The sequence below is a fragment of the Vigna unguiculata genome, chromosome 7 (genome assembly GCF_037176805.1).
Source record: "Vigna unguiculata cultivar grain cowpea cultivar isolate G323 ecotype 2 chromosome 7, ASM3717680v1, whole genome shotgun sequence".
In the NCBI taxonomy this organism is placed as follows: Eukaryota; Viridiplantae; Streptophyta; class Magnoliopsida; order Fabales; family Fabaceae; genus Vigna; species Vigna unguiculata.
Window position 1 is genome coordinate 42,787,388 of NC_140798.1, and position 25,016 is coordinate 42,812,403.

The 25,016-nt window shown below is 26.9% G+C and overlaps 2 protein-coding genes across 5 annotated transcripts; both read right to left on the reverse strand.

The window, feature by feature from the left end:
• Window positions 1–5,122: 5,122 nt before the first annotated feature.
• On the reverse strand, window positions 5,123–8,411 carry LOC114190668 (putative fructokinase-7). 3 transcript variants are annotated; one of them, XM_028079644.2, is made up of 8 exons: window positions 8,265–8,410; window positions 7,281–7,362; window positions 6,914–7,122; window positions 6,506–6,718; window positions 6,220–6,417; window positions 5,986–6,126; window positions 5,709–5,825; window positions 5,123–5,391 (listed from the first exon to the last, which is right to left on the reverse strand). In XM_028079644.2, exons 2-8 carry the CDS (start codon window positions 7,297–7,299, stop codon window positions 5,266–5,268), a joined length of 1,023 nt encoding a protein of 340 aa, XP_027935445.1. In that variant the 5' UTR covers window positions 7,300–7,362; window positions 8,265–8,410; the 3' UTR covers window positions 5,123–5,265. The 3 variants fall into 3 exon arrangements, with proteins under 3 accessions (XP_027935445.1, XP_027935444.1, XP_085531736.1); XM_028079643.2 differs by lacking the exon at window positions 7,281–7,362 and having other exon boundaries at window positions 8,265–8,411; XM_085675610.1 differs by lacking the exon at window positions 8,265–8,410 and having other exon boundaries at window positions 7,258–7,362.
• An 8,567-nt stretch (window positions 8,412–16,978) lies between these two features.
• LOC114190343 (MADS-box transcription factor 17-like) lies at window positions 16,979–24,339 on the reverse strand. Of its 2 annotated transcripts, none has more exons than XM_028079186.2 (8): window positions 24,000–24,339; window positions 19,952–20,036; window positions 19,728–19,777; window positions 19,521–19,620; window positions 18,950–18,991; window positions 17,621–17,662; window positions 17,449–17,513; window positions 16,979–17,261 (listed from the first exon to the last, which is right to left on the reverse strand). In XM_028079186.2, exons 1-8 carry the CDS (start codon window positions 24,179–24,181, stop codon window positions 17,171–17,173), a joined length of 657 nt encoding a protein of 218 aa, XP_027934987.1. In that variant the 5' UTR covers window positions 24,182–24,339; the 3' UTR covers window positions 16,979–17,170. The 2 variants fall into 2 exon arrangements, with proteins under 2 accessions (XP_027934987.1, XP_027934986.1); XM_028079185.2 differs by having other exon boundaries at window positions 19,728–19,789; window positions 24,000–24,325.
• Between the last annotated feature and the right edge of the window lie 677 nt (window positions 24,340–25,016).

Genomic DNA, 25,016 nt, shown 5'->3' on the forward strand with positions numbered 1-25,016 from the left:
GAAAAAAAGAGAGCGTGTACATCTTTAGGGATAATTCCAATCTCATAGATATAAGTTAATAGTTAATCCATCAACATATTCCATAATAGAAAACCCATCAAATATTCATCTCCAAATACTGAGCTGATAATTATTCTTATTGTCAGGTTGATTTTTTTTTCTTTTAATTTGATAATGATTTTAAGGTTTTATTTTGATAAAAGTATTTTTTTTTATATAATAATTGTGTTCATTTATAAGTTTTGAGCTGATAATTAATTTATTAATAAAAAAATATCCAAAAAACTGCTTTATACGTATGAAATAATATAAAAGTTGGTATATTGTTGTATAATTATAATTTTAAATTTCTAAAGTTTTGAAATTTGTATCAAAAATTTTCGTATTGTTATTTTCATTTTATTTAAATATATTAATATAATGAATATTAATTGAATATTTTATATTTTTAAAAATGTGTTCATAATTTATTCGATAGATATTTTAGGTAGTTAGGATTCTTTTACTTTTGGTAGAATTCATCTTTTACGACACTTATCAAAATAAATGAATGATTTCTTATAAATAGAGAAGTCAAAATGGATTTCAATTTGTGAGTCTGGTTCACTACGGGTTCGAGTTGGGTTGGGTTGAGAAAAATTTAACTTTTTCACTTTAAAAGTGGGTTGAACTCAACCCGACTCACTTAACCTACCAATATTTTTTTTAATTTTTTATTTTTTTAATAATTATTTACTAGAATGCTAGAATGTTGCTTAATTATATTTGAATAGTTTGAATGTTTAATTAATTTGATTGTCAAGTTATATATGTTGATACTTTAATCTTTAACTATAATCTTTATAATAAATTACTCAAGTAACTGTCTTATAAACATTTTTTTCTAAATTAGCATGAAAACAATGTATAGTTTTTTTATTTATATTTTATTGAATAGCATGACAGAAAAGTTGTAATATTAGTCATGCTTTCTTAGACTATATGAATACTCTCTTGCAAATAATTATTCATATATTGGACGTGAGCATGATCAAGGTTCTTGATTTTAATATGATTGTCATCTCATGAGTTACTTAAAAATTTATTTAAATATTTGAATACTAAAAAATAAATAAATAAATAATTTTTTAGGTGGGTTGATGAGTCAATCCACTTAACCCACCAACCCGTTGTGGGTTGAGTCGGGTTATAAAATTTCTGGCTTACCATAAAGTGAGTTAGGTTGGATTCACTCATTTTCAACCCGACTCGTGGTGAGCCGACCTGTGTGAGCCGGGTTGAGTGACTTTAACATGTCTACTTGTAAAATATTGTATACTATTTGAGAAAATGCAATGCATTTATTAATCTCTATTAATCTCAGAATGGTAAGAGGGTATTGCTTGGGTTAGACTCCATACAACATCTCAATGAGAAAATCAAGATGATTCAAAGATTAAAAAAATTCTAGGTAGACGTAAATGAAGAATGATTTAGAATCTGTAGTTAAAAGCTGGTTAACGGTAGAGATTAATTTAAATTTTAATTTACAAATTAATTATAATTTTTTATTAATAATAAAAATTATTGTAAATATTAATAATGTTTAGTTTATAAAATTATGTTTAATAATATAATATAATGACTAATTATTTGTTATTTTTAAATTTGATTGCTTTTTAATAATTCTTTTTTTTGTAGTGTATGTATAATTTATATGATTGTTGTTTGTTGGTATTTAAATGAACTTCAGTGCCGTGGTTTGTTAAATAAGATGTATTCTTTTATATACAATCAGAATACTGATAATCTTTTTCAATAGTTTACCTTTGTATTGTTGTGTTGTAACTTATTATAAGTGTACTATGTGCATGAGCATCTAGAAGATATTGTAGTTTTAATTATGACTCTTAATATGCAAAAGTTCATAGTTATACATATACTTTTTTATTATTTATCACGATATATATTTTTTGCTATAGAAGTAAAAATTTTAAAATATAAATCAAGTAAATTTTTTAATATTGTAACCATCTAGAAATGGTCGACAGTAAATGTGATATTTAAAAATAGAGTTTGATTATTTTATTAATAAAAATTTAAGTTTATAATAAAAAGTAAAAATAAATCAATAAATCAAGTTTCATTTTATAAAGATAATTATCTTTCTAATTTATTTTATTTTAAATTCTCTATAAGATTATGAGAGATTTGTTCGTCATAAAATAGAAAAAATAATTATATCTGATTAAAATCTAAATTTATCCTTTACTCTTTTCTTAAATCATTTTATAAATATGTTTGCATGGGAGAGGAAAAGTGTTTGCATGAGACTCTTTTGAGATTAAGATGAATCTCTCTTTATTTCTTATTGTTAGAATGTGTACAAATAATCTGTTTTTTTATTTTTTATTTTTTTAAGGTAGAGTATCATGTGTGATAGAGTCTATGAAGCTTAGTCGAGATAAAAACTTAAAAATCTAAGTAAGAAAAGTTAGTTAATTTATAGCTTTTTTTATTTAATAATCTAATAGTAGTGAAAATATGATCACTATTGTGCTCTGAGTAATGTAATTTTGATGAGTAGAGTGGTATAATTGAATTGTTGAATATTGAGTATTTAAATTAAAACGAAATCTTTGATGATTGTATGACATTGTAATTTGTTAATTGATTTGGATATATAATTTTGGTCAAATTGTTTTAAGGTGTTTTTGTACTAAATTAATTGGAGAAAAAAAGAGTGTAGAGTTGCCTAAATAGTCTAAAGAGATTATTTGATATATTTGTAGAGTTTGGGAAAATATGCACACTTGTAGTGCAAGTCGGCCAGTCGGTAGTGTTTTTTGAGACTATAGAAAGCTTAAGTGGCTTTATTCGCTAAGTGAATTTTTAAGAAAAAGTCCCAAAGGTCTTGCACACTAGGCAAGTGAACTACTCATGACGGAAATATTTTTTGAAATTCCAATAAGCTTAAGATGGTTGGATTGTTGGACAAGTTTTGTTCTCGTTGGACGAATATTATATGTTTTGTTTCTTATATTTGCTCACTTGACAACTCATTTCTTTCATTGAGCAAAAATTATTTGTTAAAATCCAAGAGAACTAAAAAAGGGAGACCGTTGTTGAGTGAGCTATTTTGTCTCTTGGGTGAGCATAATTGTAAGCAGTGACGGATTTTGACCAACATTGTTAGAGGAATTAAAATAATACATCCAAAGAATTACATTTCATTATTATCACTAACACAATAAAAATGAATACATAACTTAGTATAATGATAACTAAAAAAGAAATCACAAATATCTAAAAGATTGCCCTTTGTTCCTTCAGATCCCTGAACTCATCAATAATTGAATCAGAACTAAAATTTTCAGCTATTTCTTTTTCAATTTAAAACATGAATCTATTCTTTTACTCTTCATCAATATACCTATTTTAGAAAAATAATACTAAATAATGATTTATCATAATCTAATAAAAAATTGAGAAACATAAATACCAAAAGAAAATTCGATGATAATCAAACTACACTTAAAATTCAATTATAAAAAACACACACTACAATCATTTTTTCTTCTATGTTCATAAAATAAAAAATTAATATAAAAGAGACTCATTAATAAATTATTAAACTAATATTTCACTATCAAGTGAGACAAAAAAGAATTACCTTCTTTATTTATTCAAGGATGAAAGAGAATAGTTGAGAAATGAGAGCAAAAATAATTGATCTTTTTCTCTTCAGAAACAAAAGAAGACATGTAAGAATGGAATATGAGAACAATTTGTAAGAAACTCAAGGTATAGACATATAAAAAAGGCTCATTAAATAAATTATTGAACTAATATTTCACTATCAAGTGAGACGAAAGAATTACCTTCTTCTTTTCTTCCTCGAGGATGGAAGAGAATAAAAAAGAAATAAGAGAAAAAATAATAGATCTTTTTCTTTTCATAAACAAAAGAAAACAAATGAGAATGAAATATGAGAACAATTTATAAAAAATATAACCTATAATGAAAACAAATAATAAAAAATATTTTGATAAATCTTTCTAATTTTTATTCTTTATTATATTTAATTTTATATTTTATTAGTATTAATTATTATATTTATAAAAGAAATAAAATATTTTATTTAATATTTATAACAAAATAAAATTAAAATACCTAATATCTATAATAAAAAAAATCAAAATATCTATCATAAAAAAATTTCAAAATTTTGGGGGGTCATGCCCCTGCCACCATAATAATCTGCCGTTAGCTGCAAGAGTGGCTTGCCAGGCTAGAAAGTATAAATGGCCGAGAAGAATCTCGATATTTTACAAAAATCTATTATGATTATTTTTTATCTACTAAAACCTAAGTGTTTACAAAAATCTATTATGATTACTTTTTATCTACTAGAACCTAAGTGTTTACAAAAATCTATTATGATTATTTTTTATCTACTAGAACCTAAGTGTTTACTAATGATGCGTGTTGTGCGTTTTATCAAAAATCTAATGTTGAACGTTATTTGATATGTACATGTGATTGATATGAATGTTAAAATATGTATTGAATGGAAATTCCGAAAATAACATTATCTTGACTCTACTACTATTAAGATCATATGAATGTTAAAGTTAACGAACATTCCTATGTTTTGGAAGTGCAGTATGATAAATGATTGTCTCACATTTCGATTTCTTTTTTCGAAAGAACGTAATATTTAAAAAGTAATAGAAAGAAGAATACCGTTATACATATGGAAAAAAGAAATCTAAAAAATGTTGAAAAGTTAGCAATTAAAAACGACCGAGCGTATTATTTGCCCCAAACTTTGGCTTGTTTTAGACTAGTTCGTACAACTTAATATTGTTGGTGGATTGAGTAGTTAACCATTATTTTTTGCCATATTAATATTGTTGACGTATCAAATTCACCAAATTTTCGGTTTAAGGGAACACTAATTACTCAATCCACCAACGAACACAGGTTAGCTGAGAATCTTAAGTCATAAACGTTATAACTTAGAAAAGAGAAGGAACTCTACATTCAAGTCCAGATATGTTCAGAAAAACAAAAATATAAGGACATTTTTACCTTGGAATTCATTTCAACCCAAACGTTAATTTGTGTGCTGCTCAACAACTGCTATAAGACAAAACTAGAGATTGAATTTATTATTATTATTATATATAAGGAAAATACAGGGCACAAAAGAAGGAGAATACAATACATGAAGCTTAGTAAGAACTAAGCTATAGCTTAACATTTGATGAGAAAAGAAAGATGTTATGTTTCAGCGAATTGCAGAACAGCTTCTTTTGTGGGTAGTGCAGGAATTGCCCCTCTCCCTGTTACTGTGATGGCACCACATACATTCGCAAAATACAGAGCTTTTCGGAGACGTTCCTCATTCTGCCACAAAAATTTTAACGTTCAAGTTAATGCCTAAAACTAACTGTTAGAGTTTCTTTTTCTTTGATATTATACAGAATTCACTTCAAGAGTACTATCCCATTAAATAGTACTGAATACCAGGAAAGAGACAGGGAAACAAGATTAATAAAAGACCAACAAAACTAAGATTAGAAGCATATGTTCTGCTTTTATCTTTTAGGAGAAATTATCAAGTGGTTTTACATAAATATTGGGCAAGACTATGTACAAGTGGTATTTCATGGACCCCTATGCATCAAGATTCAAGATGAGTGTGTAAGAAAATTCTGAATTACCTGGAAAATACTTTGGTCAGAAGCTAAGTTATACATAATACCACTAACAAATGCATCACCAGCACCAGTTGTGTCAACAGCATTAACTTTGACACCTGCAACCCTGCCCTTCAATTCCTGCACAATACATTCTTAATAAGTCACAGTCATCAATTCAGCCCACTCATTCGAGTCACAAATGTTAATACAACAAGCAACGCAGACACACCAGCACAGACCAAACTTAAACTAATCAATTATAGTACACTACCAATTAAAGGAACTGTAATTAAATTACCTGGGTGTAATATCTACAACCTCCTGACCCTTCAGTAACGATTAAAAGCTTAAGATTAGGGTGAAAAAGCTTCTTTAACACAACATCATCATCGTAAGGATCATCACCACAAGTCAAAAATGTTATCTCGTCCTCACTTATCTGCACAAAAATATAAATAGCACACCCGGTTTACTTAGTGGAAAAATGACAGAATGCTTATTTTCAGAAATCTTCCAGCCACATACAATATACCTTTATGACATCGGCTTGATCCCATATACTCTTTATGCCATTCCGAGCAGCCTCAGCAGAGGGCCATAGTGCCAATCTCAAATTTGGATCATATGAGAGAATGCAACCAGAGTCTTTAGCAATTTTCATAGCAGCAAGATGAGCTGACTTGCATGGTTCGTGAATCAAGCTGATGGAACCATAATGGAATATTTTAGCCTGCGATCAATATCATGAGTATCTGAACCTTCTTAGACCACATTTCACAAGTACAAACAGAAATTCAAAAAAAATAAAAAAGAAACACCTTCTTTATGAGATCGGTAGCAAGCTCTGACTCTTGAAGAAGCATATCAGCACTAGGATTTCGGAAAAACAAAAACTCACGCTCGCCATCAGCTCTAAGTGTAACAAAAGCTAAAGCAGTTCTTGCATTAGGGTCAAACTTTATGCCAGATGTGTCAACATTGTTCTGCTTTAAAATATCAACCAACATATACCCAAATTCATCTGCTCCAACCTAAAATGTAGATGACAAAGAATTAAACTATCATTTTCCCATCAAATAGATCAAGCAAACAACATTCTATCTATCTCTCTGATACTTTCTTTTGAGGGGTGGGAGGGTTTGAGGAGATGTCCTGAAACAGTCTTATTCAAATAAATGTAATTAACTTCAAACAGTATAACACATGACATGGATAGAAAAATACACCTTGCCTACAAAAGCAGATGAACCACCAAGCCTAGCGATGCCAACAGCCACATTGGCAGGTGCACCACCAGCAGCTTTCTGGAAAGCAGGTGCTTCAGCTAGTGACACTCCACCCACTGTTGGCACAAAATCTATTAACATTTCACCAAAGCAAACAACGAGTCCACCGTTTCCCTTACCGTTTTCATTTGTGAGATCGTTTGATTTACCTGCACAAATGGAGCAGCTGAGGTACCAACGTGAAGTGTAAGCAATGCAAGATACAGACACTCTATACTTTAAAAGGAGAAAGATTTATAATCGTAATAGGATGACTTCTATTAGTGTATTTGTATGCGGAATACCATAAACTTCCTTATGCTAATACCAAGAGAGAGAAGAATCATTTCACATGTGTAACATGACGTCCTAAATCGATAAATCGATATTATGCTTCTGCTCTCTGTTTCCTTGGAGCCAAAATCCATAACAACAAAAGTGTAAGTATTTTGAATTCAAATATTGCTCGGAAATAAACCAACAATAAACCTCCAAAGAATTGGCCACGAGCCAAGGCATCTTGTGAGCTAGCTCTAACTCAATTTGGTAAGAACTCAGAGTAAAAATTTTGAGACGTCTGTTAGATGAGCTGAGCTTGATGATTCACAAATTCAATTCAATGAATTAGCTTAGTACATGGTAAATTTTGTAAGAATAATAGTAGTAGTGATTTGATTAAATATACATTATTACTTGAATTTATTGTTAATAGTACCTAACACAAATATATGTAAAAGATTATTCATTGAATTACAAATTTGAAACAAACTAGTTGAGTATGAAGCTCTTCAAATTTTCATTGAATTATGCTCCCCAATAGGCCCAGTCTATATCAAAGACAGATCCCAGAGACACACAGAGGCCAAAAAAATGCAAATATAAATAACCACCCAAACAATAAAATCTTCACATCAACCACCGCATAGAAACTACGGAACGGCCTGATGTGTTACCTTATCAGCCTTTAAAATAAAGAATCCATATGCCAGATTTTATTTCTCTTCATGCAATAACGTAAATCACACCTTGTACATTAACAAGAAAATATAGTAACACATGCACACCAACGGAAAAGCAAAAGAAAAAAGATCTCGAATCCGATTCAGTAAACAAATCCAATAAAAAAAACGGGAACCCGTCGCCAGAAAAACATCAAAGATGCCATCTTTAACTCAAAAACGCAGTTTCAACGCACACAACAAACAACGCCCTCGGCTGAACAACGATAACAGGTAATGAAAAGTTAAAACAGAACATCCCATAAAAGAAAAGACAAGAAAAGAAAATGCGTGAGAGAGGAAAGACTAGAAACCTGAGGAGGTAACGTTGGCCATCAAGGAGATGGAACAATTGGAAACCAAGAATCAGAGTATTGGAAATGCAGAAGAGAATGTGTTTTGGAGAAACTCAATAGCTTATACAGATAGAGAAGAGAAGCGACTGAATGCAATGAAGAGGGAAATTGGTTGGATTTATAAAAGCATGGAGATTTGTATTGTTCTGATTAAAAGAAAAGTTAAATGTTACAGTGTGATTCCTGACAACGTGGAATACGACCACGATAAACAATTTTTTTTTTTAAGAAACAATTTAAAATAAATCCTTTTAATTTCTTAAATAAAAAGTACATATTTACATTTAATGCTCAAAATTATAAAAATACAATATACTTAGTTAGATGACTAATGACATGGCTCTTACAAATGTATACATGTCCAATGATAAAAGTGTCATAAATTTTCATCACTTTCATTACATAATAACAATGTTATTTTGGAATTAAGAAGGTAACAACTCTCCCTATATTTTCTTCCTTGATTATTATCAATATTTTTGGAATTTATTATTTAAAAATTAAATTAATTAATTTTTTTAATTATTTGATTTATAATCTTGAAATAAAAATTTATTAAAGTTTTTATATTTAAAGTTTGCAAATACTAATTTATTAAATTACAATGATTTGATTATTTAATTTATGAATACTAATTTTACCAATTATTTCATTAATAAATAATGTAATAATTAAATTTTTATAAGTTCATATCCTCAACCATGTCCGCGTGTTCAAAAGGATTTTAATTTCTTATAGTTAAATAAAAAAAATCACAAATTCACTCCAAATTTTAGAAATAAAAAACAATTAAATATAAAAATTACTACAACAGCCATTCTTTATTTTACTAACATATGCTTAGTTTTCTTGCAACGTTAACAAAAGTCATTCAAAATATTTTTAAAATAATTATTAAAATTAATAAGTTTGTAATATACACATTAATTAAAATTCTACATTGGAAATAAATACTTATTTATTATCATTATTATTATAACTTTAATGATGACATTAATAGAAATGGTTTAATTAAATAAAGATGTTATCTTCAAAGTTTTCATTTCTTTCAGAAATTTCAATTGGATCTTTTAGATTTTAAGTAGTTTCAATTATATCTTATTTTTAAAAATTTGTTCTTGGTTATTTACGTTGGGACATTATGAGTCAACTGTGTGATACATGTCAACTCGTGATTTATTTTTATTATTTTTTTAACTTATTTTTTCTCTTAAAAAAATAATTGACACATGTCAAATTAAGGTTTTGTCACGTGTCAATTTGTGGTTCTTGAAAAAAACATCAAACCTGATCATGAAAGATTTCAACTATTCATAAAATATTACAATGCAATCCCAACAGAATCTACACATAAGATCTACACTAAGAGCATCTCCCTTGTGTCTCACATACACTATTTTATTTTATCCAACTACAATATTTTTAGTCTCCACTCAATGATTCTAAGGTCTTTATTTATAGAAATTTTTGGGCGATGTTCGGCCAAACTTTTGGTGACGCTCAATCATGCACTGTCTTAAGTGCTAAACACATTCTGTTGTGGCTCAATCATGCACCGCCTTAAGTGTTGAGCATATTTTCCCGTGGCTCAGTCATGCACCGCCTTAAGTGTTGAGCACATGCACATCTCTCGTGGCTCCGTCATGCAAGGCCTAAAGGCTAAGCACACCATTTTGTTGTGACTTAGCTCCAAAAGTCATATTTTGGGTCATTTCTTAACCATTTTACTGGAGCTCAACCGTGAATTTTGGGGTTCAGCGCATCCAGTCCAATTTTTTTTTTAATATTTACATGATTTAATATATAATTTTAAATGTATTTTTAAAAATTAAATATTTTTAATATATTTTATGTATTTGATATTCTAGAAATCTTTTACACATCTATATCTATATATAAGGAAAAGTTTTTTTTTTCACTCCTATTTTTGAATTTTACCTTTTTAATATTTTTTAAATAAAATTAATTATTTCATTAATATTATCTTTTAAGTGATCATTTGCTTAATTTAACTATTTTTTTATTTGATTATTTTTTTAAACTTATTCATTATAAATGAAAATTAATTATAGTAAAATTATACCAAAGGGTAATTGAACCAAAATTTTGGCACCCCAGAATATTGGCCGAAGATATGTCACTGATCACATTATTTTTAATACTTCAAGAAATTGTTGCAAAAGCATAAAAAAATCATCAATTTCTTAATTTTCTTCTTTTTAGTACATCATTTTGTAAGTATAAGCTAAAACGAGTTATTTACTTACAAAATATAACCAATTAAAGCATGATAAGTGTCAAATTTATATGAAAATTTTACATATTCTAGACACTTATCAATACGGTATTCGGTGGCAAAACTTAAACAAAAAATTAAAGGGTGCCAAATTATTATTTTTTAAATTCATTATATATATAACTTTATAGAGTTTTTTTTCATTGTCTTTAATTTTTTGGTTCTCATACAATTTCTCAATTTTAATTGACATAGATTAATTTTTTCCATATTTGTCACAAACATTTCTTTTGAAACAAATATTCTTTCACTCTTTATCATAATTTTTCTAATATAAATTTATCACATCTAAGCTATTTATAGAAAAGTAAGTTTATCACCATCCAATAGTAAACAAGTTTATCATATACAAAAGAAAACATATTGCTCAAAAAAACCGTAAAAAATGAACTTATTCAGAAGTATAAATTAACTGGTTTAAAATATTTTTTAACTCTTTAATTTCACAATGGTGAAATTTTATTTAAAAAAGATAGAGAGACCGAGGATTAAAATCGAGATAGAAAATAAAATTGTTGTGACAAAGAGATAGAAATACCAAAGAGAAAAATAAAATAAATGCCTATGGATAAGATTTAAAAAAACTGAAAAAATTAATATAAATAATATTTAAATATAATTCTAATATATATATATATATATATATGAAAAATTAAATAAACAAATTTTGGGTGTAGAAGGTCGTTAGTGCCCCACTCTCTTTAAAGATGTAATTTGACAATAAAATAATAGTTCTTTTTTAAACCTGAAGAAACTTAAAAAAAGAAGTTATACAAAGATAAAATGTTTTATTAATAGGCTTTCTATCCTTTGTTTATTTAAAATGTATATTCAAATGAAATCACGTCATACAACTTTTTAAAAATACCAAAACCAAAATAATTAAATAACTATTTTCTCTTAGAATAAAAATATTGTTTTACAAAAATATTATCAGTAATGTCAATCTAAAGAGATTTTTTTAAATATAAAATTTGAAATAATCAGTAATACTAAATTTTAAATCAAATTACTTTTTTCTCTACTTATTTATAAAGTCATATGATATCAAGTTTTCATATAAGTTCCATCTAAATTAAGATATACAATGTTTTCAAAATTACATATGTGAAATAATAATAAATTATTTGCAGGATAATATATCGAACTTTTAATAAAGCTTTCACTTTCAGATTTTATGAATGTCGTTCTGCCTAGATAAAATTTGAAAATATTACCATTCTATTATATTTTTTCTCGTTGTTTATTTAAAGTAAAATAGTTTAATGTACAATATATAATCTATATACTTGAAAGATGAAACAGTAAATTTTGTAAAGAGAAAAGGGTGCTCGAACTCAATTTGTATTGTTTATCCAAATACTTCTTCATAAAATTATGAAATCATGTTTATATTATATGCCTATGACTCGAGGAAGATTGCATACTGATTTGTACTAAAATATTAAACTATAAGAAAGAGATTCATTTTACTATTTAATATATATATATTGTTTATATTGTTAGGATAAGTGAATAAACTACGGTTATGCAAATCTCAATCACTCAATTAAGGCCTAACATTCTCTGCGTAAAGCTTGCCAACAATTCAGAAGAATATTTAGAAGGGACAGGAATCGATGAAAATCAATCAATTAATTAATAGTATATAAGAGATTAAAGTATACTCGTATAATTTATATTACATGTTAGATTCTCACTAATTTTATATAAAAATTAATTTTTTATATATACAAACAATGGGTCAATCCTCCTATTTAAAAACAATACAAGCTAATGTAAAATTAATATATATATATATATATATATATATACCAGCGTAAACACATGCACTATATGCATTTTTTAAACTAAAATGTTATTAAGTTAATATATAAATTAAAATTATATTTATTAAAAATAAAGTGAAGTATATCAGAATAGATGAAAAAATAACCATTGATAAATAAAGAAGAAGAGAAGAAGCAGAGATAACCAATTTTATAAAAAACATGTAAAAGTAATGGTCAATTTTTAAAAATTTAATAAATTATTATATTTAAAGGGTAAACTTGGTATTTTGAAATATGAAAAAAAAAAGAAAAATCCCTTTATATATTGTTTTATATATATATATATATATATATATATATATATATATATATATATATATTTTCAGAGAGTTGTTTGTCGGTATAGGAAATGAAAAATATTTTTTAATTTGAATAAAAGTTTAAAAAGAAAGTTTTTTTCATGAAGTTAATAAATATAATATGATCAGATAGTTTTTTAAGTAGTTAGATTTTTATCTGAGAAAAAACAAAATTTATATCTTAAGGAGGATAGTTTCAAAATATCTTTTTAATAAAAGTAACCTAACTATACTGCTGATAAGGTTTTGGTGATCAGGGAATAAAAATTCTCTCTCTCTCTCTCTCTCTATATATATATATATATATATATATATATTTTTTTTTTTTTTTTAAATTAATGTACTTTTTAAAACATTTTTTCATTAATGTGACTCATTATGTGAGGAACCAAACAAAATAACAACATACTTTTATTTTTTTTATGAGTATAAATTTATTAATAATGGTAAAATATTACTGTGTTTCACTTTTTATATAATAATTTTAACTTGTAACTTTAAAAGTTTCAATAATTTTTAATTAATAGCCGTGTGAGAAGACTTCTCTTAGATATAATTGACTATTTTATAAGTCTTCTAATATCATTGATAATGTCGTATTATAATTATCACACAGTGGCAAACTTTTTTAATTTCATTATTTTAAATATAAATGAAATTTTAACAAAATTATTTAATTAATATGTCTATTATTTTATACATCAATTTATCATTCGAAGAAATATATTAAATATTTTGTAAACTTTTTAACCAAGTTAAATTATATGAAAATAAATAAATAACTGTTTAGTTATACTTATATACGGATGATCAAACTTAAAAGTTCTTTAAACTGGTATGATCATTTGTAAAGATTACACCAAATTTAAAAACAAAATATTAAAATTATGATTATGTTTAGTACGTTAATTGTTTTAGTTACAAAACTTGTTAAACTATTTGTTAAAGAATGATTTTCATAGCATAGACTATTTCAACTGTTTCTAAAATGTTAGCCTTTTAATTTTCTATATTATAGTATTTTTCAGATTATTGTGCTCTTTAATACAAATAATCATATGATCATTATCAACCATAGTTTTTAATTTAAAACTAAATGGTCCATCTAACAATAACATATCAGAATTAAAGTAAAAAATTTGAGTAAGTAAAAAACAATTGTACTCTAACAACTAAATTTAACAAAGGCATAATTATATAATACTTATATTTTGAAGTTATAAAACAGAAAATTATTTTTTCCATATTTTTTAATTTTTTTTTCAAAATTTTAAAATTTTAAACTTATTTATACTTTTCTCTTTGGTAAAAAGCAATTATATTCTAACTACTAAATTTAGCACATACATATTTATAATCTAATGTAAGATCATTGTTCAAGCACTCAAGAAAGAGTTGCTTAAGTAATGAGTTTTTATCACTCAAGTAGTGGATCATCGTTTGAGTATAAAGATTGTATCATCTCTGTCATGTTATGAATATGATTAAATTATGATAATTGGATCAAATGAAAAGTTCTTTTGTAATCTAAACTTCAATTTTCTCATCTTCGTTTGTATCAGAAGGAATAACGAGTTGTTTTCGTTAATTTATTGTATATAAATATTGCGTTTATATATATATATATATATATATATATATATATATATATATATATATATATATATATATATATATATTATATGTGATTTATAATTATTAAGAGATTGTGCTTCTATATAAATGACATTGATTTTAAACATATAAGGTAGTTGACACTACTTTTAACCAAAAATCTTATGGGGTTACGAGTCTTTTGTCTGATATAGTGTTTAATTCTGTATTTTTTACTCAATATAGAACTTTGACTCGCACTTAAATTATTCTCAACGATAAATATAATTGATGGTGATAAATTGATTATGATATGATTTGAAAAGTAATTATCATTAGGATATACTAAGTCGGTAAAATATAGCATGAGTATTAGATTGTTAATATATATATATATATATATATATATATCAATGTTCGACTAATACTTGAGGTTTGTTGCAATCTAGTCAAAATAAAAAGAGTTATAATTTATGTTAGGGAGTCACCTTATATGGTTCCATACATTACACGAATTTGATTTGATTTCTCCACTTAATATTCAAATTATAATTATTCTGTCACACTTACTAAAAAATATGCACCAACACTCTTACTTACAGTTGCCTACTTATTTTTAAGTAAAACTATTTTTATTTAGAATGGTTAAGTGATTTAATACTCTTATTTTTGTAGAATAATTTGTATTTTATTAAGTGATTCTCAATTATATTTATCGTGAAATATACTAAAGTTTTAAAATAAAGATATTTTGACAATAATAATATAAATATGGTTGAAATTTATTTATATTTAATTCAACCAAAGATCATAGGTTTGATTTTAGATAAAATATTAATTTATGTGTAATAAAGTTAATAAAATAAGAAAGTAGAGGTGTGAAGTTCGTAAAAGTTGGGCTACACCCAATTCAAATCCTTAGGACTCATTATTATGAAGGATAACCGTGTTCTTAAGATATTGTTTGTTGTAGAGCATGAAATTGCATCACGGTTTTGTCTTTAAAAGACACCTTGAAAGGTGATAAAGAAAAGAATTTGACCTCAACTTAAACGATGTTAAATTTATTAGGTATATTGAAACATTAACAAAATTATGTAGATGATGATAAATTTTATCACGTGTAAAGTGTGAAACATATTTGAAAGTTTGGAATCACCTGGTCTAGCTACTGTGAGTATTATAATTCATGCAAATTAGAGGGGTCAAATACTTTAAACAATTTATACAGTAATAATGAAGTTTTTAACTATCTAGTATGGACTTGTGAAAGATATTTGAGTTAGACATGTAAGACAGGTTTATTTCGATTAAAAATTTATGATTTAAAAATAAACGGAGAATCAAAATATTTTTAAGAAATATTTATAAACAAATTTAAATCACATATAATATTATATATACTTTATATACAAATATTATATATGTAGTTTTCCGGGAATAAGAATTGGAATTTAATACTTTTTACCTAACCTCTCTGTGTACATTGATGCCTTATTCGATTTGAATCCAAAGATGAAAGACCTAAAAGGAAGCATAGCAGAAAATGGCTACTAAAACAAAATATGATCAGATTACACTGACGTTGTGATCAGATAATGAATTCTTTATATATGTTTGTCATTATCATTAATAGAATGTAGAAATATATAATTTGTGGCACCATCTTCTGCGATGGAGTTGAAGCCACTACTACATAGGAATCTTAAACAATAGATAGGAGGTTCCGAAGAAAGAATTTCATTAAGTCGATAATGTTAATTTTAAAAAGACCAAAGTTATTATTATTTTTTCTTAAAACATATAAGAAGGAAAATTAATTGAATTAGTTTTAGAAATTAAATTGATACAAACAATAATTCATAATTTTCTTTAATTAATTTTGCAAATTTCACCCATAAAAGATGAATATAATTAATTATATTTAAGGATGAAAAATAAATCTGCTTTTGTAAATATTATTTGAACCGTTCTCATACTGACAAAAAAAAAACTCCTGTATTAAGTGACTATGTATGAATCATACATAATTATTTAAATTGTGTATGAAAATAGGATCAATAACTGCATATTAAAGTTACTTTTTACTTTAATAAATATATATTATATTTTTAAAAATGGAATATATATTCAGGAATTCAAACAAAATTAACAAAATAATTTTTTTATACTTAAATTGTAATTTCTTTTTCATGCTAATAAGAACAAAAATATCAATACTTATTATAATAAAAGACAAATATTAATGACACAATAAGACATATAAACAAAATAAAATAATCATATATTGTGAATAATCTAAAAACTGATTATCTTATTTCACCATCAAGATTATCCTTAGATCACAACCATGCCAGCCCTAATATTTGTTGGCGAATTCCAATGGGATTTTCAGGCCCTTTACTAATTTCCAAGCTAGCCGAAAAGAAAACACATTAAAATTTATCAGTAAATTAAATAGAATAGTAATAGAAATTAAGTTAGAAAGATATTTTTTTTTGAAGATTAAATAGAATTTATTATGGATGTATGTTACCCTAGGCTACGCTACAATGCATGCAAAAGGAGCCACAATGACCAAACCAACAAAATTATCAGGTTTGCGACTGTAAATGAAAACACTAATACATATGTTTAACTGGCTTAAATAAGTTGAAAACCTTAATTTATTTTAAAAGCTTTATAAGAATCCGATATAAATAAAAATATTATTCCTTTAAAATCATGTTTTCAATCAAGCATACACTAATCAAATTATGAAACTGTCATCAATGGAGGCTCAACTTGCTAGATTTCTGAGACTATATTGATGGATATACACACACGACCAACTGCCCCTTTTATTCAAAGCTGCAATTCGTTATTCTCGTTAAGGCACCTCGTTTCTACTTCTTTTCCCTTTGAAGTAATTTGCTCCTGCTGAAGCGGCAACGAACTGCAACAACAACAACAACAAAGTATAGTTTTGATAATCTTAAAGTTTCATGTCCTTTTGCCCTAATTCCTGCTATGTCTAAATTAATTAAAACAAAGGCATATGCATGTTTGCCAAATTTTGCTATCTATCATCATGATTTACGCATGTAAAATGTAATAAGAGTAAGGAAAAATGAAGTACTCACCTTGCTGTTCCACTTTCAAACTGATTAGTAGAATCTTCACAAATCTGAGTGCATTTAGCTATGTCCTGGGCATAAAGTTTTCATAAGAAATATATAAAGCCATATCAGATAACTGATACAATATACAGCATTCCACTGCTATGTTCACATGATTAATTATTTAATGGAAAACCTTTGACTCCAAATGTCTGTTAATCTGCTCCAGGTTGCGCACCTATCAATATGTAGAAAATTGAAATTAATGGCTGATTATGAATATGAAAATAAAATAAATGTCAAATCAAAGAAAAAAAAAAGTGCACTTATTTATATCTTTTAACATTTTACTATCGTTTTTTTTTGTTTTTTTATATATATTTTACCAATCATTAAATGTGGCAAAGGATTGATATGCCAATTTTTTATTTAAAGAAAACTAAAGGACATTATTTTATTTATATTTTTTTTTCGTGAAACAAGATCAATTTGATACCGTTGTAATTTTTAAATATTTTTTGTAAGATGTCAACACATTATTAGATATTTAATAAATTGATAAAAGTATGTTAAAAAATATTAATAAAATAGGTGCAAATTTTGATTAATAAAATTTAGAAAATAACAATAGTGGAAAGATAAAATGTACTATTATTTGTGTGTGTGTGTATATATATATATATATATATATATATATATATTCAAGATATTAAACAATACAAAATATTTCTCTATAAAATAAAAACATATATAATTAAAAATGAGTTTTATAAAGTTAACATGAAATTTTTTTTATAAATTTTTTTATGATAAATTAACTTTATGATTATGAACAAAAATCTTTTAAATTTTTTCTCGTAAATTATTTTAATAAAATTTTCTCAAATATTACTACTCTATGATTAAACATCTTTCTCCTTTGATTTTCTGTGTAAACATAAATTTTCAAACACCTAACATAACGTAATTTTGCTTCACAGGATGATTCTTTCTATTTTCTTATTCTTTATGACTTTATTTAGATTCATTTTAGGGAAAATATAATTTGATATAATAGTTGCTTTGCTTTCCTGGCCACAGTTTAAAAAGTGGAAACAGTTAAGAAGCATGCATGCAACCTTTTTTGGAACTGGTGAAAGTTAGTCCTAGATTATATGTATGTGTGTTTACAGGCATATATATCAGTGAATTTTCTATAGCATATATATATATATATATATATATATATATATATATATATATATATATAAAGTAATTTATGCATAAGTTAAAGTTGACTTCATACAAAAAATAAATTATTTTTTATTAGACGATAGTTTTAGTTTTTATTTTGTTTCTATTTTTTAAGTATACTTGCTTGTAAGAAGAAAAAAAAAAAAACTCATCCGAAAAATACTATAATATATAGCAAAAATAAGTGACTATTGGTGATAAGGGAACATGAGAAACTAAGTCAATGAATGGTTCAGATGGAGCAAACTAAATTCAATGGAAGCAACCTTCAATATTTGATGAAATAATATACCTTTCCGTGTAGTTCGTCAATTTTTGACACCAGCTTCTGTGACTGCAATTGAAAGAGAGAGCTTAAGTATTTTTATTTTCAATAGAACAAATTATATCTTTTATTTTGTGTATCATGTTTGAAATCGAAATCTGAAAATCTGCTTTGCAAATTCCTATAAATATCCCCTAATTTTTTTATCCAATATCGATATATAAGATTTTAAGTTGAGCCACCGATATAATTCTTTTCTTGCGAGAATTGAATGCTTAGAAATGAAGAATTCAAACTAAATTGAACACAAGAAAAGAAAACCACAGGTATTGTATTGGTAAATAAAGTAAAAGAGTTAGTGTATAACTTATTTATATCCAAAGCTTATTAGATAATCATTAACTACTGCGTTTATAGTCTTGAACCATTTCTATATAACATGTATGATTTTTTTTTTTCAATTTAAGAGAACTAATAGAATATTCAATTACGAGTTTACTAAGACTACTATCATCATGGATCATGTAACAATTACTTTTTATATCCTCATTTGAATAAAAGTAGTTGAAGGAAAAAATCAATAAGTTGTGATTAATACTAGGTGCTTCCGAGCTTGTGCAAGCGTTTTATCCAGTTGTTTCTCCAAGCTATGCAATTCTTTCATGTTAAGTGGCTCAAGTTCTTCTCCCATAAGATTCCTTTAAACACAAACAGAAACAGAATAAGTTAGTGCATGTCCTCTACAACTCTGACATATGACAAGATCTCTTTTTCTCCATAATTGTGTGTTCGTCAGAATTTTTACCTTTGAGTTCGTTGGAGCGATTCATGCTTGACTCTTAATACCAAAAGCTCCTGATATAAGCACTGTAAGGGGCAACGTTATTGTTGTTTTTTTTTGGAACAGCAATAACAAATATAAAAGGAGCATGTGCACATTATCAATGGCTATCTTGAGAACATGGAAATTAGCTTCAACGATTTTTTAATTATTTTGGAATTACAGGGAGGAGAAAAGAAGAAAAAAACCTGCTGCGATTGAAGTTCAGCTTCGTCGCCGATCTGAGACATGTCGAAGCAGCATTGACGATACTTTTCAATGATTCTGTTAATGCTGATAAGAATGAACATAACATTATTACTCTAAATTCTCTTATATATTTCAAATACTTAAGACACTTGGATTCATTTCTCTTATATTTCAACTATTTTTGAACTTAATCATCAATGTGAAACGTTATTTTTTTCAATACTTTCCTATGAAGTTTAACTAGACTGCTACTACAAGTCAGCTGAAGATTGATTCATGTTCATATTTTAATTTAAAGATATCCAAATAATCTTTTAAACCTAGCAAGATAGAGATCTCTCCAAAGAACATAATCCACATAATTTTAGGCACATACAGCAAAACAAATACAATAGTGGACTCATCTGTTAGAAACTCTGGTCTTCATTAGTCTCGACCACAGTAACAAGTCTATGTGTGAAAGTGGAAGGAAAAAGATATAAAAGAAAGAAAGAAAAAAAGAAAGTTGAAAAACAAATTAAAAGAAAATTTAGTGTTTGGTTATTATTTCTGAGTTTTTAACCACAAAGGAGAGTCAAAACCGTACATCTATTAGAGAGAAAGACGTGGGGATTTAATATTCTCTTTTTGGTGTTTGAATCTTATGGCATGCACACAGCAACTTGACATTGGAGTTTCCCTTCAGTCCCATTTAAAAAAAATATTTGTTTTGCTGATATAGAGATAAAAAACTATTTAAAGCTAAAGAGTAAAAGGTCTATTAGAATTCCTTAAGCCAAATTTTATTGACAATAGTTGTGTGTGAAAGAAAATAAACATCATTCAATTCTTATAAATAGATGTTTGAGTTATGTAAACATCAAATCAACATTTTCACATTTAAATAGCAACTTTGTGAGTCGACTACTGGGGGAGAAAGAATAAAGAAAAAAAAAACTGTTAAAGAGAAAAGAAAAAGAAAAAAATGTGTGAATAAATAAAAATACATTATTTAGATTGATAAAAAAGAAAAGAAAGATAATGATAATTTGATTCACATAATAAAAAATAAATAAGAAAATCAATTATATAATTGATTATGACTCAAGAAAAAAAAGCAAAACATATATACTTCTATATACTATATGTAATGGTTTAAGTTCATTGTATAATCAATAAACGTGGATCCACCTTTTTCATTCATATTTTTCTGCCTTTTCCTTTTGTTTCAAACTTTTTTTTTCTTTTTCTATTAGAATGTCTATTAGAATTAATATAACCTAAAGACTAAAATGACTATTAGAATTCCTAAAGCCAAATATTATAGAGAATTGGTCGTGTGTGAAAGAAAAAAGATAATTTGATTCTTATAAATGAATGTTTAAGAATTATATAAATTCACCATTAAATGTGAGTTAATAGGTGGGCTAAAACAAAGAAAAAGAAACAGTAAATGAGAAAAAAAAAGTGAGAATGAATAGAAAAATTATTTAAAAAGAAAAAAAAAAGAAAGATAAGAAATAAAATAATTTGATTCAACATGACAAAAAAAGATGAAAGTGATACTTGTATTTATTTTCTACTATTGTTATTGTTATAATGACTTTAGGGAAAACAAAAAGTAAAACATATATGTTTTACCCAATATAATGGTTTAAGTTCATTGCACAATCAATAAACGTAGATCCACTTTTTTCACTTATTTATATATATATATATATATATATATATATATATATTATATATATATATATATATATATATATATATATATATATATTCCGCTGTTTCAAACAAGGTTTTTTTTCTCTATTTTTTTCCCTATTTTTCCCTGCCCGCTTTTAGCTGTAACAAACGAAAAGTAATGTTATGTTTGATTAAAAGTTCAAACGCTATTTAAAAAGTTGTTGCCTAATAAATAACTTTCTAATTTCATAAATAGTGAATAAAAAAAAGTACCTCAAATAGGGAAAGCTGGAGGCAAAATCAGAACTATAAATTACAGTTCCTGGGGCAGCATTTTAAGAAAATATGCATGTCTCGGGACAGTATATTATCACAAATCTCTGAAAAATATGTTATGTAATGTATGCATGAGTCATGTCAACTTTAACTTAGTTCAAAAGCTGTTCTGTTTAGAACAACACTGTGACTAACCATTCATTAATAACAATATAGAAATACAAGTTTTGAAGACGGTGCGATCGGTGATTTTTAACAAACTCTTCATAGTAGCCCAAGTTAAGCCCGATAAAGGAAAAAGAATTTAGCGATGAACTTCAATAATATTCTATTTCCCACATCCAAATGCATTAGTTTAGGGCTTTTCAATTTGATAAACAAAATCATTTTCAGATTTCTTTTTTTTTTTAGTTTTCATAATTATTGTCACTTTCCTTTCAATTTATGTCTTATTTTTACATGTTTACTGTAAAATAATAAAAACAATGTTCTATTGTTTTCATAATTGATTATATAAATACTTGTTAATGAAAATAAAATAAAAGTAAAATATGTTTTTTCTTTTGTAATTATTAGTAGAATAAAACTTCTCAATCATTGACGGAGGAGCCTTACTTTTTTGCAGTTTTAAGAGAAATCAACTTTTGGTGTGGCCAGTTGGGTGCAGAATAGCAATTTTCCTAAAGTAATTAAGTGACGAAAATTAGGGGTTTTCAATTGTTTCTGGCTGTCTGGCTATATCTTGAAACAACAACATAAACATAATATGTCCAAATCATTATTACTTTATGATTATGAGCGGGCCAGTCACAAAACAAGCCTTAAGGAAAAGGAAAAAGAAGGGGTAAAAAAATATAGGAGTTGTAACTATAGTAACTCCACTCCAAACAAAAGAGCCTTTACCCTTCATATGTGTGACCTATAGTATCTGTTATCCAAAAGGGTTTTAGGGAAAATTTGTCCACTGAATAAATGGCTTCAGTGCTGCTCTATAAACGAAACAATCCAACCTATCAAAACCAACACAGTTATCTCGAACAGACAATTCTCCCAAGCTAAGAATTAACTATTAATGGTATTAGCTTTTAATTTTTTTTTCACAGATTCATTCATTAACAAACAAACAAATCAGACTGTGGGGAACAATGGCATTTAAATACTAATAATGGGTTTATGAGTAAAATATATGTCTTAAAGAAAGGGAAACACTAGGTCTTAACAATTGCTTTTATGTTAATTGAAAGGAACAAGCAGACCTGCACAGCTACCAAGATTTATATATATGAGTAAAAAGTTTATTTTAATAGGGGAAAAAACTATTTCTAGCTTTCTTTTGCATGATAATTACACATGGGGATCCATCTAAAGTTGATATTTTCTACAAATGACCAATTACATGCTACTCTTGAAATACTAATTAAAGGATGGTTTTGTTCAGCTGAATAAGTATCACTCTGCAATTCTTAATATGGCAAACATGATTCATCAGATATGACAAATACTTCAGCAACATCATGCCTAAGAATTGAGAAGTAAGGATTATTTTGAACTATTTCAAAAGTATTCTTCAAATTATCGTGAATTTAAATCAATAAAAAAATATTATAATTAAGACAACAAATGTTTAATTGTGTAGTACAAAAGATGTTTGTTAAGAACATATTTCAGAGAAATTTGCAGGAACTAATATTCGTTTGATGAGAAAAGAAACTGAATCTTGAACATTTTGAAAAACAATTACCCTTCAACAAATTACCCTACCCCGACCTCTTTAATTCATATAATTAGCGTTCGTATGATTATATAATGAGAGTTTGCTATTTTTTTTTTCTTTCAATGATAAAAAAAAAAGAGAGAAAGGGGGTGGATGGAGAATTGGAAAAACCCTAGCAAGGGTCCCTGCACCCCAATTAATAGAAGAAAACAACCGAACCCTTCACAGGGTTCAGAATTTCAGGGATTCAGTACGTAAGTTTGTAGAATACTAAAAAAAAACCTGGACACAAGTAGCAACATGATGGAAAAGAAAAATCTAGGAATGGAATATGAGAATGAAAAATGGATAATTAATATGAAAGAGAGATGAGAGAGAAAGAGGGAAATTACTCAGTGCTACTGTACTGAAAAAGCTTGCCACGACTGGAGAAGATGATAAGAGCGATTTCAGCATCGCACAGCACAGATAACTCGAAGGCTTTCTTGAGCAAACCGTTTCTGCGCTTGGAGAAGGTTACTTGGCGATTGATCTTGTTCTGTATTCTCTCCAGAACCACCTTCCCTCTTCCCATGCTTCGTTCTTGATCTTTCTCTGCACCTCGCTCTCACCCTTTTCACACCTCTTTCTCTCTCTATGTCGCATACAATAAATTAATTAATAAGGGATGTAAAGAAAGGCACATGCATAACATATAGAGTACTATAATATATGCTCCCTCTATCTAACAACTATTTATATTTTTACCGCACCAAATCCAAAATAGAGTGGTATATGGTTGTTGCGAGGGCAACATCAAGCAATTATAGTGCCTATGAAGATAATATTGGTGAAAAGAAAACAGCGATACACGTGTCGATCAGCATCCATAGAATTTTACCATAAGCTTCATTTTCATGAGGACATAATATCATAGCCATCGAAATTTTTGAGGCCATGCTTCCCATTAACTGAGCTTGTAGAGTGAGTCTACGTTCGTCGTGTGGATTCCCATTTTGCGGACACAGAGTCAATTCAATCAAATCAAGTTTTCAACTTTCTTCTTTATAGATAAATTGTTATTATTATCGTTATTGGGATTATAATATATTAGACACTAGATAGGCGTAGGATATATAGCAGGGTTTTTAAGTTGTAGGTCCAGTCACAGTTAGATGGCCACGTTTCAGAACCCTAGTGGCTATTCCACCTTGTAACTTAATTATCCGTTCGTTTGTGTCGTGTGAAAGAGACCACCACCCTTTCCAGGGTCGACACGTTGCACGCCCATGGTCTAGTGCTGTTGCAGAGATGGAACACCTTCATGCGAGGCCAAAATTTAAAATACTAACATTATTTTTCTCATTTTTGTCCTCCCTAATCCCACAACCATCTTTTACTTTATCAAAATCAAATCATTTTTTTTTTAA